General features: G+C 44.3%; 1 protein-coding gene across 1 annotated transcript in view; it reads right to left on the bottom strand.

The window, feature by feature from the left end:
• Positions 1-15,795, bottom strand: part of ALX4 (ALX homeobox 4) — a 79,287-nt gene that overhangs the window by 19,547 nt on the left and 43,945 nt on the right. Inside the window, exon 2 of the mRNA XM_044437277.1 lies at positions 10,328-10,638. Coding sequence (XP_044293212.1) covers positions 10,328-10,638 — 311 coding nt within the window. The remainder of the gene's footprint in view (positions 1-10,327; positions 10,639-15,795) is intronic.

Below are 15,795 nucleotides of genomic sequence, written 5' to 3' on the forward strand. Positions count from 1 at the left end.
AGGAGGTATGTGGTATATCAAATTCATAAACCCTGAGCTGTTGGAAAGTTTATTTCCTGCCACAAGCAACAAACCTTGCTTGTCACTCCTAGAAAAATGATGTTCCCAATCCTTGAAAATTGATGTTTGGCTTGCAAGAGAAACCCAAATGTTGTGCATGGCAGCTGATGCAACACACCCAGCCTTTTTCTGTGGCTACCACACACCCAGATGGCTCTTTGAATAGGCTCTGATTCCATTACTTGCTAATATGTGTATACCACTCCACAGAATATAATATCTAACTAGTTTATGCATCGCTCATTATTTATATAATGATTTAAGTACATTATATGAGCTCTCTTCAGGCATTCAAAAGAATGCGTATGGTATTAGCATGTATACTGTGACAACAAGGTGCTTGCTGGTCACAGAGTTTCCCCGCACTCCAGCATCATGGTCTCTTGTCATGTTGAACGACCTGACTGGGAGTAAAACATTTATAGAGCAGAGTGTGCAACTGCATGGGGAGTTCTACTGACATTCAAGCAAACACCAGAAGAATTCCTGTTTGGATCTTCCTGTTCAATATCAGAAGCCAGGCCAGCGCACCTGGAGATGCTGCAGGTCGGAATTGAAAATGATCCTGAACAGGGCTACTATCGATTTATAGTCATACCTATACATATCTACTATTCATGGAGGAATTAGTTTTTTGTGCACCATGATGCTATGGGAAGAGGACTGACCCATTTTCCTGCAAGAATTGTCCTTTCTGCCAAAGCTTTTTTTTTTGGCGGGGGGGGTGGGGTGGGGGGATTACAGCACGTAGATTCTTTTCCCTAACTCTAACCCTAAGTTTTTGGTAAATGGGAAAGCTATTCATAAAAGACTACAAAACTAAACCTAATAAGGAGCTCCAAAAAGTGCATATTATCTACAAGACACACAAAAAATGTTATGTTTTAACTAGTCAGGGAAAACCTCAGATAAGATGATATGGTGTTTCTGGACTACTTTCAAAAAATAGTTCTTTGAAGCTACTCATGAAAGGAGCTGAACATTTTAGCTAAGTGAAAAGTAGTTTAGGAAAACTAAACTAATGATCTAAATTTGGCACCTGCAATAAAAATGAAAAGAATTAAATAGATGAAACCAGCTTCATAAGGTGCTTCCTCCCCCTCTAACAGGCATTCCAAGAACCTGCAGCAGAGGGTGAGGCAGGAAACAGTGTTGCTCCATCAGCTTGGTTAATTGATTCTGATTCCCATCTCCTTCAGTGTTTTCCAGTTCCATTTTAAGGTCTTTGCGACTACAAGAATCGCCTGTGTTCACTTTATCTTCCTTTTCTTTCCCATTCCTTTTCCTTTCATGTCGCGCCTTTTACACTGTAAACCCAAAGACAGCACTGTCTTCTTAATGATTTTGCTACCTGCTCTGGAGACTTTTCAACTGAAGGACAAACCAAAACTGCAGTTAATAAGCAGCCCAAAATAGCTACCACTTTGCGGTTTTGAATTTATAGTGGCTGTGAATTGTTTCCTGTAGTTCATCCATAGCTAATCCTGTGCATCAAGCAACTCCCTGTTACCAAACCAAACTCCCTGTCTCCCATGCATAGCCACTCTTGCTAACAGGACCATCGTGCTTGTCAGAGTCCCGACATTTGGCCATGGGTCAGGAGAGTCAGGTGAACTTTGTTCAGATCAGGCTGTAGTACTGTTCCCCCACAAAAAGCATCAGTTGCAATTGAATAAGAAAGGCCAGGTGCCCAAGGTCCTAATCTGGTGGTAGATAGTCACATGGCCACCTGTATATCTAAAGATGCAATCCTGTGCAGGTGTCAACAAGCTGGAGAATGCTGGGAGTCTTTAGGACTTTATTCTAAGTACGCAAAGAATTGCATCCTACACATCTGCACGGGCTGACTGAGAAGCATGGCTGCCAGAGCGTTAGAAAGTCAGGTGAAGGTGCAATGAACAGAGCAAAAATACTCCTTCACCGATTGTACCATTGATAAAAGCTGTCCAGCAAGGTCCTCCACTCAGACTGGCTTCAGGAAAATCAACCTACCTAGAGCTATATAAGGAGGCAGCTCTCTGAAAGTCTCAGTCTCCTTACAAAGGTATTAGCACACAAAAGGGCTGAGCAACTGTACAAATTCAGCTGCAGGGCCAGGACAAAAAACTCTGTCCTCCCTTCTCATGGCAAATATCTGGTAACTGTAAGTTAATAACTAAAAGTAAGGTCCTCAACTTCTCTCAGTAGAAAAAACAAACAAAACAACCCATCTTTGAAGGTAGATGGCAGTGGGCTATGCAGTGTATTGCAATGGGTGGCACAGGTATGACTGTCTACCAGCTGGAAAGAAGCTGTGTGTACTCAGGTCAATGAGCTCTTGGCTCTTGGGGAACATGCTGGTTCCCTTCAAGCCAAGGATATTGCCCTGAAGAACCTAAGAGTCAGTAAGGTTGGCTGATGAGACCCCTGGGGACCAAATGCCTGGTCCTGATTCCTGGGTGACAGTTCTCCTGCTGTCATGGAGAATGGGGGCTTGAGGAAGGAGGGTGCCACCCCAAGGAAGGGGGAAATGATTCCTTAGAGGGGATGCATTCCTCAGAAGATGAGCAAACATTCTGTTGCACCAAGGATGTGCCTGCAAGGGGCAGGGGGCTCATGGGAGTGGCAATTTCGATTATTAGACATGTAGATAGCTGGGTTTGTGGGGGCAGTGCAACCCACGTACTAACTTGCTTGTCTGGAGTGAGGGTTGCGGATATGTGCCATCTAGCTAGCTCTGTAGGTAGTGCTGGGGTGGAGTTAGTGGTCATGGTCCATGTTGGTACTAATGACATGGGCAGATGTAGCTGAGAAGTCTGGAAGCCAAATTTAGGTTGCTACATAGAAGGCTACAATCCAGAACCATCGAGGTGGCTTTCTCTGAAATGCGACCTGTTCTACATGCTGCAGTAGCTGGACAGGTGCAGCAAAGCAGCCTCGATGTGTAGATGAGACAGTGGTGTAGAAAGGAGGGTTTGGGATCTGTTAGTTTTTTGAACAAGCTGGGCTTGTATAAGAGGACTGGGCTGCACTTGAACCAAAACAGAGCGAGACTGTTGGCACAAAACATTAAAAAAGCAGCAGAGCAGCTTTAAAGCTAAATTTTAGGGAAAACTGACAGAAGCTGGGAAGCATCTGATTTGGGTGACATCATCCTTAGAGGATGATGAAAAGTTTTTGATTGCTCAAATGCAGGAGGAGAGGGAATAGGCTGTGCGGGTAAGAGAAAACTATCAAGGAGTGTCAAAACAGAGCTTGTGCGCACCAGAGGTTGCAGACTATGTACAGGTGTTTCTTTGCAAATGCTAGAAGCCTCTGAGCCAAATTAGAAGAGCAAGGGCAGGTGGTTTGAGAGGAGAACCTAGATATAGTGTACAGTACAGAAAGCTGGTTAAATGGAGAGGATCCATGGGATACATCATCTCTGAATATAAATTGTATAGGAAAGATGTGTTTTATTTATTTAAAACTTTTCTATACCGTCCCATACTTCAAAGTCTCGGGACAGTTCACAGCAAATTAGTCCAGAAAAAAAAGGAAAAAAAAGAATAACAATAACACTTGCCCAGCATACTGTACTGGAAGAGGGTATACAGACTTGAAAGTCTAAAGGGTGTGTGGACTCCTCTGCAGACGAGCTGAAAGTGGCAATACCAGGCTTCAAGACTAATTTACTCCTAGGAACATGTTATCATCCCTCAAACCAGAATGTTTGGGGTGAGTCCAAATCAGGATGTGTTGCAATAATGGGTGACTTGAACTGAATGAATGTATCCAGTTGTAGGCAGCGACTGAATTAGAAAAAATGCAGAGAAGGGTACAATTCTGTCCCTCAGCCTGAAGATCTCTCATAGCCTCAACCTGTGTTGAGGCTTCAGAGCTATGTGCTGGTTAAGGATGTCTGCCCTGCATGTCTGGAGAGGTTAGTGGAGGCTGCAACCACACCGATACATTTAAATGAATTAAAATGTACGAGTGTGCTTTAAAGACAGAATGTCCCCCAGGCGCACACCTCTGGAATCTCCTTTGTATGCATGCCGAGTTTCAGGTGACTCTGTTTTGTGGGTCAGAGTTAGACAGGGCCCTGGTGGTGTTATGACACTGATCAACGGGCAGGCACAAATTCTGTTTCATCATTGTCACTTCCAAGAGATAGATTTTAAGAGCTGCGAAATCGAGTTTTGCTTTGAGCTCTGCACAGCGCTGTGCCAGAGTCCTTTGAAACTGTCATTCATTCTTCGCCCTTCACATACTCCCAGTTAGTTTTCACACCCTTGTGCCTCACTTGTCTCCCTCTGGCCCATCCTCTCGGCAACCTCTCACACACAACCTCCGTGCCCCGGTCCCCCTTGTCTTGTTGCCCTTCCCCCATCCTCTCCCAAATTTCTCGCAGAGTCACAAGCTCTTCCCCTGAAAGCTTGCTTGAATGTAGGAACAGAGCCAGAATTCATCTCTAAGTTTTGCTGAAACTGGACACCATTTTATCAGTGGCCTGGAATGGGAAATTGGAGCTTGGGATGAGAGCGCTGAATAACTTGAGCGTGTTTTCATTTCACGTTTAATTTCCTGCAGGCTTAGCTCAGCCTTTCCGCTTCTTCCACCAGCCTCCCAGGGTTTTATGGGAGAAAAGGGATCAAGATATATTACTTCGAACTTTACTCTGCTCCCCCCACCCCTCTCAATGTCGTCTTCTTCCTCACCCAGGCAGTGATTTTGCTACAGCAGTTTGACATTTCCACCTTGTTTTTTCAAGAGCCTGCCACATCACGGGGTTCCCACTGGAAAAGATGTTCATTAACAAGAGAGGGCTCTGGGGATGAGCAAAGGTTTTTTGGCACTCAACACATTGGATGGAGGCAAGTTAGCGAGCTAAGCAACGTGCTGCCAAAGAGAAACAGCCCATTGGAGAAAAGCAGCCGTGAGAGATGCTGGGTGACAACGCTCATGCATAGACGGAGGGTGGCCAAAACCTTCTTTGTCCTGGGCAAACCTGTCCTAACACTTCTTGGGGTTCTGGACACATGAAGTTGACTTACACCGAGTCAATTCAGTGGCCCATCGAGTCTAATACTGTTTATGCTGACTGACGCAACTCTTCAGTTTAACTAGAAATGCGGGGGATTAGAATTTGAATCTTTTGCATGAGGTGCACGTGTTTTGTGACAAAGCTTTGCCTTTTAGAAGACTCTCAGTGGTACAGCTGGGTGGGGGACTTAGGGGAGGCCTTCTTAAATGGACATGTTCATTACTTCACTTGTGAAGGAGAAACACAAGTAAAATTTATTTTCCCCCACTAACAACCACCCCCAGGCATTAAAACTTCATTTAAGCATTAAAACCATTTTACATTCCTGATGTTAAAACAACAAAAGTTGTTGCCAGCCTGATTTAAAATCTTGTGACCGTGTTGTGCAGCTTTGCATTTTAAAGTTACTTAAATTATAGCGCTATCATGAGTACAGAAATAAAATGGAATTTGCTTATCAGTTTAATGGGTGGTCATTTGGAGGATCCCTCAACTGCAGGACCCTAGACTTGAGCCCCAAGTTCCAACCTGAGTTGCACCACTGAGGTCTTGTAGCACCGTGGTTGCCATTTTTCATGGAAATTCATGAAACCGAAGCAGAAAATGAATGTGCCATCTTGGATTAAGAATTTAGGATGTAAACAGGACCCCTGCGCCTAACCCATGGTAGCAAATGTGGACTGTATGCTTGACAGGCTTCTCGAAGCCATTCTTACATGCTGATGACTGTCTCCAGGTGTTTCTCCCATTCACTCATATTTCTAGGTGTACCTTTAGATGCACATAACATGTACAGCACCTCACAGACTACTTTACACGCTGTGGCTCATATGCATAAGAAGCAGTCATATACTGAATGAAGCCATGGGTCCATCTACTGAAAGATTGTCTAAACTGACTGATGGCTGTGTAGACAAAGAGGTTTCCCTGCTCGACCTAGAGATGCTAAGGGACCTTTGGCATGTAAAGAACATGCTTTATCACTGAGGAATGTGCTTTACCTGGTATGGATGCCAGCCTACTTCCTGGCAGGAGCTACACTCAAGTGTTCCTCAGAACTTCCTGCCCACCATGCAGAGAGACGTAGGTGGTGGTCAGGGCCCTGGTGCAGATGCTTCCTCCACTGCACCCCCATGAGTAGCTTCTGGAGCCCCTGGTGCACTGCTGAAAGCTCGTTCTATGTGCAGGCATGTGCCCGTGTGGTCAGGGAGCTGGCAGTGTGCGCTGTAGTGAAGGGCAGAAGTAGGGCAGCTGCATCCAGGGGCTGGATGGATACTACTGTGGACGGAGCGCTGTGGGGGTCAGGGACGTCTTAACGCACGGGCCTGATGGGCACTTGCCCGTGGGTCCCATAATTATCTGTGTATGTTAACCCTTGGAAAATGGGAAAACTTCCAAAATTAACAGGAGTTGTAGTTGTCGTAGGGGCCCCAGTACACTGCTTTGCCCAGGGCCCACAATGCTGTTAAGATGGCCCTGGTGGGGCTAGGGTAGAGGAAAGCATGTGGGCAAGTGCTATGGGGCAGCAGAGTTCACACGCCAGCAGAAGAGACCACTATGTTGAGTAAACACCGGGCAAGCTCTTCTCTGGCACAGTCACCCTTTCCCTGCTCCCCATGATGCCGCAGAAATAAAGGCCTGTTTGCAACAGTGTTGTGATTCTGGCTGCCGGGGTGGGTGGAGAGGGGCTGGGCAGCACCAGATGGGACCGCTCACAGCATGGGGGGCTGATGGGATACTTGCCCCCATGAGGGGGAATGCTGGAGGAGGGTGGTAACCATGCGATTGTCTGAACCCGACAACCAGTTAAGAAACCATGCTGCACGGTAACCACACAGCATGGTTTAGCATTATGTGTGAATGCAGCCTTTCTGAAGCTGTTCTGCCCTTTCCTCCTAGACCTATAGTTGTCTGGCATTATGTGGTTCTAGAAGAAAAAGAAAAAAAGGAGGAGGAAGAGGAGGAGGAGGAGGGCTGGCCGGCTATCTGGTTTATGGGTGTGAGGAGGAAGTAAATGTGGAGGCTTAATTAGCATCATTGCAAACTAAATGTTTTCATTCATCAAGTCCCCAAGCAGGGAATATTTTTATTTTTTCTCCTGATATTTTTCCTTTTTCCTTGAATATTTTTTGCTTGGACATTATTCATTTCCTTTATGTTGTGGAACAAGACCCAATGCTTTCAAACTTCCTTGTTTTTTATGGCTATTCAGACCTCTTTATGAGCAAATAAACAGGTTTGCTCCAGGGCTGCACATCTGAATGGGAAGGATGGGGTGAACCTGAAGTTTCATTAAGACCTCAGTATACAAAGACATCCCACTGCATTTGTTTGTTTTGACATCAGCTTAACGATGACTACTACTTCATCATCTTCTACCTTCTCAAAAAGCTATGCAACCCCCTATTTTGAAAGACTTTCTATAATTAAATGTATTTTATGTCTGTTCAAAAAGCAGTAAGATTCTAACGGTCATATGATTTTTTTATAGTATGCTCTCTGTGAGTGTGAAAGGATAACAATTTCTTCTACATTTTTGCCAAGCTGCTTGGTTACCACTTTTTTTGGTCTCTGCCCTTTTGTCTATAATTCTGAATGTTTCCATATGGTGACAAATGCTTATAATATAGGATTTACAAAAGCAAAGAGTCTTGGTTTTGTTTGTATGAAGAACCCAGACTAATAGAGTCCTTACATCATATATATATAAGCTAGGTAACTGGATGCTCCTGGGGTGCACAGGAGTGTATTGGGGGGCTAATACCCTCAAAACCAGGTGGAGTTAGTAGAGCTCTTTTCAACCCTGCCCTCACAGCTGAATTCCATTTCAGAGAGGCCCTGACAATGATGTGTAGGCAGGACTGGAGGCAGAAATGACGGGACCAAAGAACAACACCAGAATAAGCCCCAGCATATTTTAGCTTTCACGTCCAGTTACTCAGCCTCTAGAGACACATTTCAACCATTTAGGATGGAAGGAAACTGCACCAAGGCTGGGAAAATGCCAGGCAACCCGTGGTTCGTGGCAGGAGACTGGGCTTGGAAGAAGAACGAGTAACTTTTCAGGAATCCCCAGAAGGCTGGATCGTGAGGCAAATATAGACTTCAGGTCTGAAATTCTGTATCCCTAGGGAAAACTATCTTCTGTCTTTCATTTTCTAGGCACAAACAGCTACCTGAATGCCAGGAAGTAAAGGTTGAATGCTACCACCCACAGGGAGTTTTGTCTCCTGCCAGTTCTCTTAGAGCTATCCTCTATCTCTGTAAATGCGGAGGAGGGGGGCCTACTTCCCTCTTTCCGCACTTGGCCGTCCATAACTGCTATACTGATACCCAATTTGTATTTTACAATGGTAATTCAATTATGTGAACAATACCATGGTATATTAAGATTGATGCTTCCTTCTTCCTAATAGCAATGATCCGTAATGATATCTGAGGAGCCTATTTTATTGGAAATGTCTGCATACACAGGGCAGGGGATGGAAGAACTGCACACTAGTCTTATGGGGCAAACTCTTCTTTATTGTCTTTAGACAACAGCTGTGAAGATTAAAAGCCAAAATGGCTTCTTCAGCAACTGGAAAGAAGCCAAGCTACAAGAGAAAACTCATAACTGAATGCTTGACAGTGTTTCCTGCAGGCTCCCAAAACTGTGATGCTTCTCCAGAGGAGTGCTTCTCCCGGTGCCTGGCTTCCACTCAGGGATCTTGCCTCTCAAGCATGAACTCTGAGAGATTTAGAGGTAAGTGGAAAACCAGGCATTGCCAGATGGTGTCATGTTTTGTACTCAGCCCTTATCAGACTGGCTTTGAGCTTGGATTTGGGACGGCAACTCCGTTTGTCCCCTTGGTGGGTGGTTTTCTTCAGAAGAGGATATAGAGGGAATATTGCTGTGTGGGTCTTATGATCCCTCTCAGTAGCTACCTCGATTGCACTGCTTTGTGGTGGGAGGTGGTTGTGAAGTCAACTGGGTAATTCCTTAATTGGCTAATGGCAGAAAGTGCTGTTTGGGGTGCAAGACATTTAGCCTGCAATTTGCCCCTGAATTGTCTTCTGTCCTGTTTGTGGCTTTCACTTCGTGGTTATACATCAGGGCTGTGAGGGTCACAGGTTGTCCCCCAAGCCCTGCCACTGCTGAAAAGAGAGGGGTGGAGGGAAAAGCGCATCCTAAGAATATGCTTGCGTTGCTGCCATAAAAGCCTTGTTTCTATCGAGTTGTAGAAAGCCAGGTTCAAAGGTTTGCACTGATTTCCTACGATGCTCTGGGAATGCTTTTGGATTGAAGCTTTTACGCAGTATCCACACAGCATATTCCTAGACTGTTTTTCCTCATTTTGGTGACTGGGTTGAGTGGCTGGGATGGGAAGGAGACCTCCATCTCAGGAGGGATTTTTAGTCACCTTGCTTTCATAACTAAACAGACATCTTCAAAACAGGTGGCAATACTCTATGTCCAGCTAATGCTAATAGATATTCTTGCTCCAGCCTCTTCCAAAAGAAACTCTGATAAAGTATCTACAATGAATTGCAGTGGTAATCAAAACCTTTTTATTTAATCGTTATTTTAGAAATTAGTATTTTAATGTTTCACCAGTTCCTTTTGATTTAATTTTTTTGGTTATATTATTTATTATATTTGCATGTATTGTTTTTTTGTATTTTGTTTTTAATGATTGCAAGCTGTCCTGAGATGCCATGCATAAGGGCTGGCATATAAAAGTTTTAAATAAATGAACAGTAATTTATTGTATGCCTATTTAGGGGTGTTAAGTGTGGATATTTCTGGGTGTGGCAGACCTGTGTGTGTATGAGTGATACATGCGGTATATGAATGTTTGCCTGTGTGCGTGCAGACGCATGTGCACATCTGAATGGATGTGACCCCACCCTGGTTGCACCATACCAGAGGACACATGAGGAGCCAAAATGGTTCTTCACTTCTGGCCTCGATGAAGCTGCTGGAAGAGCATCCAGAAGTTTGGTGCAATCCGTAGACCCAGAACATCTTTGTGGCCCTTTTCTGCTGATACAGGAGAAGCAACTTGCCTGAGAACTGGCTGAGTAGACCATGTTATGGGGACAAGATGGCTGGACATCTCCAGATGGTTCATTAGTCAAGTTACACTGTCATCAGGGATGTTACACTGTTATCAAGGGACACATCTGAGATATTAGAAACAGCAACAAACAAAGAGATGCGAGGGTCCCTGGCTTCTTGTTCCCCCTTCTTGTTCTCCCATCTCCCAAATCTGTGCTTACCTGTACCCGGGCCTCGGTGAGATCTGTCCGCATGGCTAGCTGCTCTCTGGCATAGACATCTGGGTAGTGGGTCTTTTGAAAGACCTTTTCCAGCTCTTCCAGCTGGTAGCTGGTGAAGGTGGTGCGGTTCCGCCTCTTCTTGCCCTTGTTGCTCTCTGAATCAGTCTTGTCCATTGGGCTGGGTAGGTCATTACTCGCCCTCTCTTGGGATACCTTCACTCCCGTCTCTTTCACACTAAGGTAAGTGCCATCCATGCCAGCAGGATCTGAGCCTGGCTGTAGCTCGGCCTCTCCCAGGGAACTCTCTTTAGCTGTGTAAGTGGCAGTGAGTGGGTGGGAGGGAAATGGGAACAAGGAAGGAGAGAAAGAAAACATAAAGACATGGATAAATCAAATCTGAGCAGGATTTACACCACCATGAAAAGGGGGTAAATACACAGGGAACTGAAGGAGGAGATGGGCAGATAAGGATTCTAGGAGAAGGCTGTAAGTCAGAAGGAAGAATTGGAGGAGGTCGTCGCTTTAGGAATTGAGAAAGACAGGGCCATTTGGCTTAGGATGTATATGAATGGTGAAGGAAGCAGCTGGAGACCTATAAAATAAATAAAAGGATTCAGTTTTAATGACTTAGGGAAGATTAGCTGTATGACTCCATGCTGGCAGGGATTTGAAATGGTCTTGCTAGTTCTGCTGTGGTTTCCTGTGCTGCGGCAGTTCACGTCAGGGTACATAATGGACAGACGATAACAGGGCTATCTTGTGGGTTCCCATAGCGCACTCCACTGATTACACAGTATGCGTTCTAACATTAGATTGTGCAAATACAGTCATATGGCGCAGTGCTATGTAACTTATTCGCATGGCCTAAGGGCGGGGAACATCCAAAACACTCAATATATAATGGAAATTCCTCTTCTCCACAGACACATGCACTGCAGTGCTTGTCAAATTAACCTACCCATCAACCTGACGTGAAGGTAGTAACGTATAAAAAATAATGTCCTACAGCACAATCCTATATACAGCTGCTTAGAAGTAAATTTCACTGACTTCAATGATGCTTATCCCAGAAAACAGGAGTGAGAATAGCCATACAGGTTGTAGCTCCATCCTTTCTCTTTCATTGGATTTAGTACTGTATCTGATCCTATTTGGTCCTGCCCCTTCTTTAAATTTAGCAGTACAATATCCTGTAAGTGGAGACCTATAGCAAAATGTTGCAAGATATCCCCCAGCCCTGAATATGAGTGCTTTTCAGGGCTCTGGAGTAGGACAGCGGTAGCAGCAGAAAAGATGGTGCAAAGTGCATTTTGTGGTAGAGAATCTTTGTTCCACAGGTTAGATTTCTAAAAGAGAAATAATAATCTATTTCATCTTGGTGCTCTTATTGTAAACATACCTTAACTTCTGCAGCAGATGCAGAGTGCTTAAACTAATGGTCTAGAAGCTAACACTGTGAATGTCTGCAGGGATGGGAAGTTCTTCAAGATACAGAAATAATAGTTTTATTCTTGGGTGACCCTATTTCACTTTCCAACTAATAGGAATCTGATCACTCAAGTTCACTTATGGGGGAAAAGCCTACAGCAAATCTTGTAAAGTGAAGCATCCCTATTGAAGTTTCCAGCCAGTGAGCCATTCCCTCTTCACAATTTTCCATTTTTCTCCTCCACAGATCCTTAGCATTCTGTGCCACTGAGCCTATTCAGTACTCATTAGGCTATTGGAAGAAAGGGTTGCCCACTTTGGTTTTTGTCTTCAGTATTTCTGTAGTTTTGCAAGCCTCGGCTGCATGTTTATAGTTCTCTCTTGTTCTTCATTGGTCCTGTTTTGATTACAGTCCTGTCAGCAATCACCAGTTAAATTCACTATGAGTAAGAATGTTGACAACATCATCTATATCTTGTCCATTCCAAACCACAGAGAACAAATAGTACTCTACATGGAGCCTAAATTGTTCTGGGACCTACATTAATAACTGGGTTGGAAGATGCCATGTGATAACAATGCCTCTAAGCATGTGCATACATCTTTGTGTCATCAATCAGCAACGGGAGCCCTCTGCCTTTAGAAGCGACTTGTTTTGCAGAACAGAAGGCAAGTCCTTACACCAGCCTCTGCCTCATATACTTAGAACACTTCCACCCCACAAAGGTCCATATTTCTCTCTCACTTTTTTCCATTGTGGGAAAAGGTGGGTACATATGACTCCTAGGTGATCCCTCCTCCAACAGAACTAGACCTACTTAGCTTAGCTTAGCTGAAATCCGTGCGGCTTATTTCCGCCATGATATGTGAACTAGCCCTGTGATTCCTTTCAGAAATAAATAGCTGGGATGGGGGTGAATGTACCCAATGGCTTCTTAATGCGCGGAAATAGAGATATCACAGTGGCAGTGGAGGTTTTTGTATTCAGTTGGTTTTGTGGCTTCATTAGCCTACTTCCTAAAGTCTCTGTTCAACCTGGTCTAAGATGGTAGTAGCAGGGCCTTTTCCAGGTTGCTGCCAGTGCAGTGGAAGGCCATCTCCAGGGAAGTCTGCCATGCCCAAAATTACACTGCCAAACCCTGGCTTTTTCATATGCCACTGGACATTCGAGATGCATTGATATCTGATACTGTGTGATGGATACTGCTGAGTGCTATTCACTCTTGCTTTTATTCTTCTGGTTCCCTGGATGCCTAAGACATCCTGTTTTTATGTTTGCTGCGTTTTATGGCTGTTGTTCATGATGCTTTTTTTTTTACTCTGCTTCCTTATTTTCTCTAATCAGCTACCCAAACTTTATTTTTTAATGGGAGGTCTCTCTCTTTCTCTCACTCTCTGTGACAGCTTAACTTTTTCACTTCTGTCACTTTTCTACCTCCTAATGCTCTGTCCTCCCACTCCCAGAAGAGGGGGGTGGTGTTTCCAAAGGGTGCCTCCTAGCACTACCAGTCAGAAAACATTGTGCAGCAATTCAAGCTTTTTCCCTTGATGGATTTTCTGCATAGAAAAAAAGACGGAAGAATAAGAAAGAAAACATGGGAAGGTTATGAGTAGAAGACGATGGTGTTTAGACATCCCACCAAAGTTCTGTGAATGAGGGAGGGTGATGATGCAACCAAAGCATCATGGAAGCAGCCAAAGAAAAGCAGCACACTGGGGGAAAACAACGCAAGACTAGACTTGTATTGTTGCACTTCACCATGAAGACGTCATAGTTTGCAAATATATGTATGTTTGGAAAGTAAACTTGTGTTGACTTCACAGCATACTAACTGCTTGTGTGAAGAAACTTTGAACCTTGTATAATTCTGATGATATTCCTGAATTCTGTGCTTGCATTAGATTTTCCCTTCAAATTATGAGCTTGAAACTGAGTGCTGTTTTGTAACTCATTTGCAGATATTCTGTCTATAGTCAACCACACACATGGTTTTTTTTTACTGAATGTTTATTTTGCCACCAAATTTGAGAATATATAAAGCTTGCTGTCCAAAAAAGTGACTTTGTATGCCTTGACTTTATAAATTATAACCATGCAATTGTGGGATGGCTCAGATTTGCTGGATGTTTTGATAAACTACTAAGTCTGTCCAGGAGACAGAAATCACAGTGATAGGAAAGTGAAAATAATGAACAGCCTTAAATAGAAGAGCTTTAAATAAAAAGATAGCACAAACCCATGGGAAAGATGGCCATTGCGCTACTCTCAATTTGAAAGGAACTCATTAAGCCATCTAGGGCCAAGGGCCAAGGAACCATGCAACTAGTTCCCACAGGAGCTTGACAGTGCAATCCTATGTATGTTCACAGAGAAGTCAGTCCCACAGCAATCCATAGAGCTTAATCACAGACAGGTGCGTAGCTTTAAAGCCGCATGCAAGGACCATGCTGTTGCCTCTGTTTTGCTGCATGGCAAACTACTTTGGGAACTGAAGGGTATTTCAAAACGCATGTTGCAATATGGCTGGGCATTCTCCAGTGGGGTGGCCAAGGGCACCCACCAAGCCCTCTCCTCCTGGACATGCACATGGTGGGCATGTCGTGAGCGGAGCCGGCTGGTGCCGGAGGTTGGACTGGACGGCCCAGGAGGCCTCTTCTGACTCGCTCTGTTTCTATGTTTCTATGTTCCTCCTGATCTTTATTGATAAAAAAAGAGCTGAAATGCTGGCATGTTGCAAAGCTAAAGGCTGCACCCCACCTCCATCTTCATGTTTGCTTTATGTTTAAGAGCTCAAACTTCATGTGTGCCTTATGCTTAAGTTCTTGGTGCTTAGATACTTTTATCTCACCAGCTTGCCTTCTGGAAGATGAGTGTCTGGGCCTGGCCAGGCCCACTATGGCAGCCATTTTATGACTAGGCAAGCATTCTCTCCAATGACAGCCATTTTGTGAGAGCTTCTGGGATACTCTCAAAATTCCAAATGTGCCACTGACCTAAACAGTTTGGACACCCCAACAATATGGCATGGGGGTGAGCTGTCCAAAGCAAGGAAAAAATGTCTCCAACATCTTTGGTAGTACCAACCCCTTACATGAGCCTGAGCAGCTCCCTGGATCTTGGTGCAGGCATGCCATTCCTCTCCTTCTAATGAACAAGCTGATCTACATGCAGGGGCCAAATCTCTGACAGCACATTCCAGGCGGCCCTATCCTCATATCCCCTGCAGATTGCCAAAAGCAACTATGTCATCTGTTAAAGAAATTACTTAAAGTGGTACAGAGCTAGAGCTTTGTGAGCAGATCTCAGGAGCCTTGTCCAGGTATTTTGTATCAGTGACTCTAAATCACAAAGGAGGCATCACTGAACATCCCATCATCTCAGGCACTAGTGCTATCACACTTAGGTGGTCTGGCTATATAGACGCCATTCTTAGACCAAATGCCACCAATATTACAAACTACACAGGTTACAGCACTGACTTCCTAAGGAATCTATTACCATTGCCATTGACAATCTCCCAGAAACCACCATCTTAGCTGCCATGGATGTTGAAGTCCTTTACACCAACATTCCCCATAAAGATGGACTACAATCCACTCAGAGTATCATTTCAGATGAGGCACAGCCTGTCTAGCCACCAAAGTCTGCTATTATTTACTCATCCACAATTATTTCTGCTTTGAAGAGAACATTTGCCTTCATCTCAATAGCCCCACCATGGGAAACCACATGGCTCCATAGTATACCCAAGTCTTCATGGCTGACTTGGAACAATGCTTCCCTAGCTCTTGTTTCCAATAGCTTTTTCTCTGTCTGACATGTATCGATGACATATGTAGTATTTGGACTCATGGATAAGAAGCCTTCAAGGTTTCTACCAGACCGAATAAAAAATTTCTACTACCTCATCATCAATCTGACCCTAAAATAATCCATGGATAAGTATACCTTCTGGATACAACAGTATGGCTAGTTAGTGGTCATATAAACACCACCCAGTATCAGAAACCTAAAGACCACTACACGTACCTTCATGCTT

Source organism: Varanus komodoensis, unplaced genomic scaffold (assembly GCF_004798865.1).
Source record: "Varanus komodoensis strain SLA01 unplaced genomic scaffold, ASM479886v1 scaffold3, whole genome shotgun sequence".
NCBI classification, from domain to species: domain Eukaryota; kingdom Metazoa; phylum Chordata; class Lepidosauria; order Squamata; family Varanidae; genus Varanus; species Varanus komodoensis.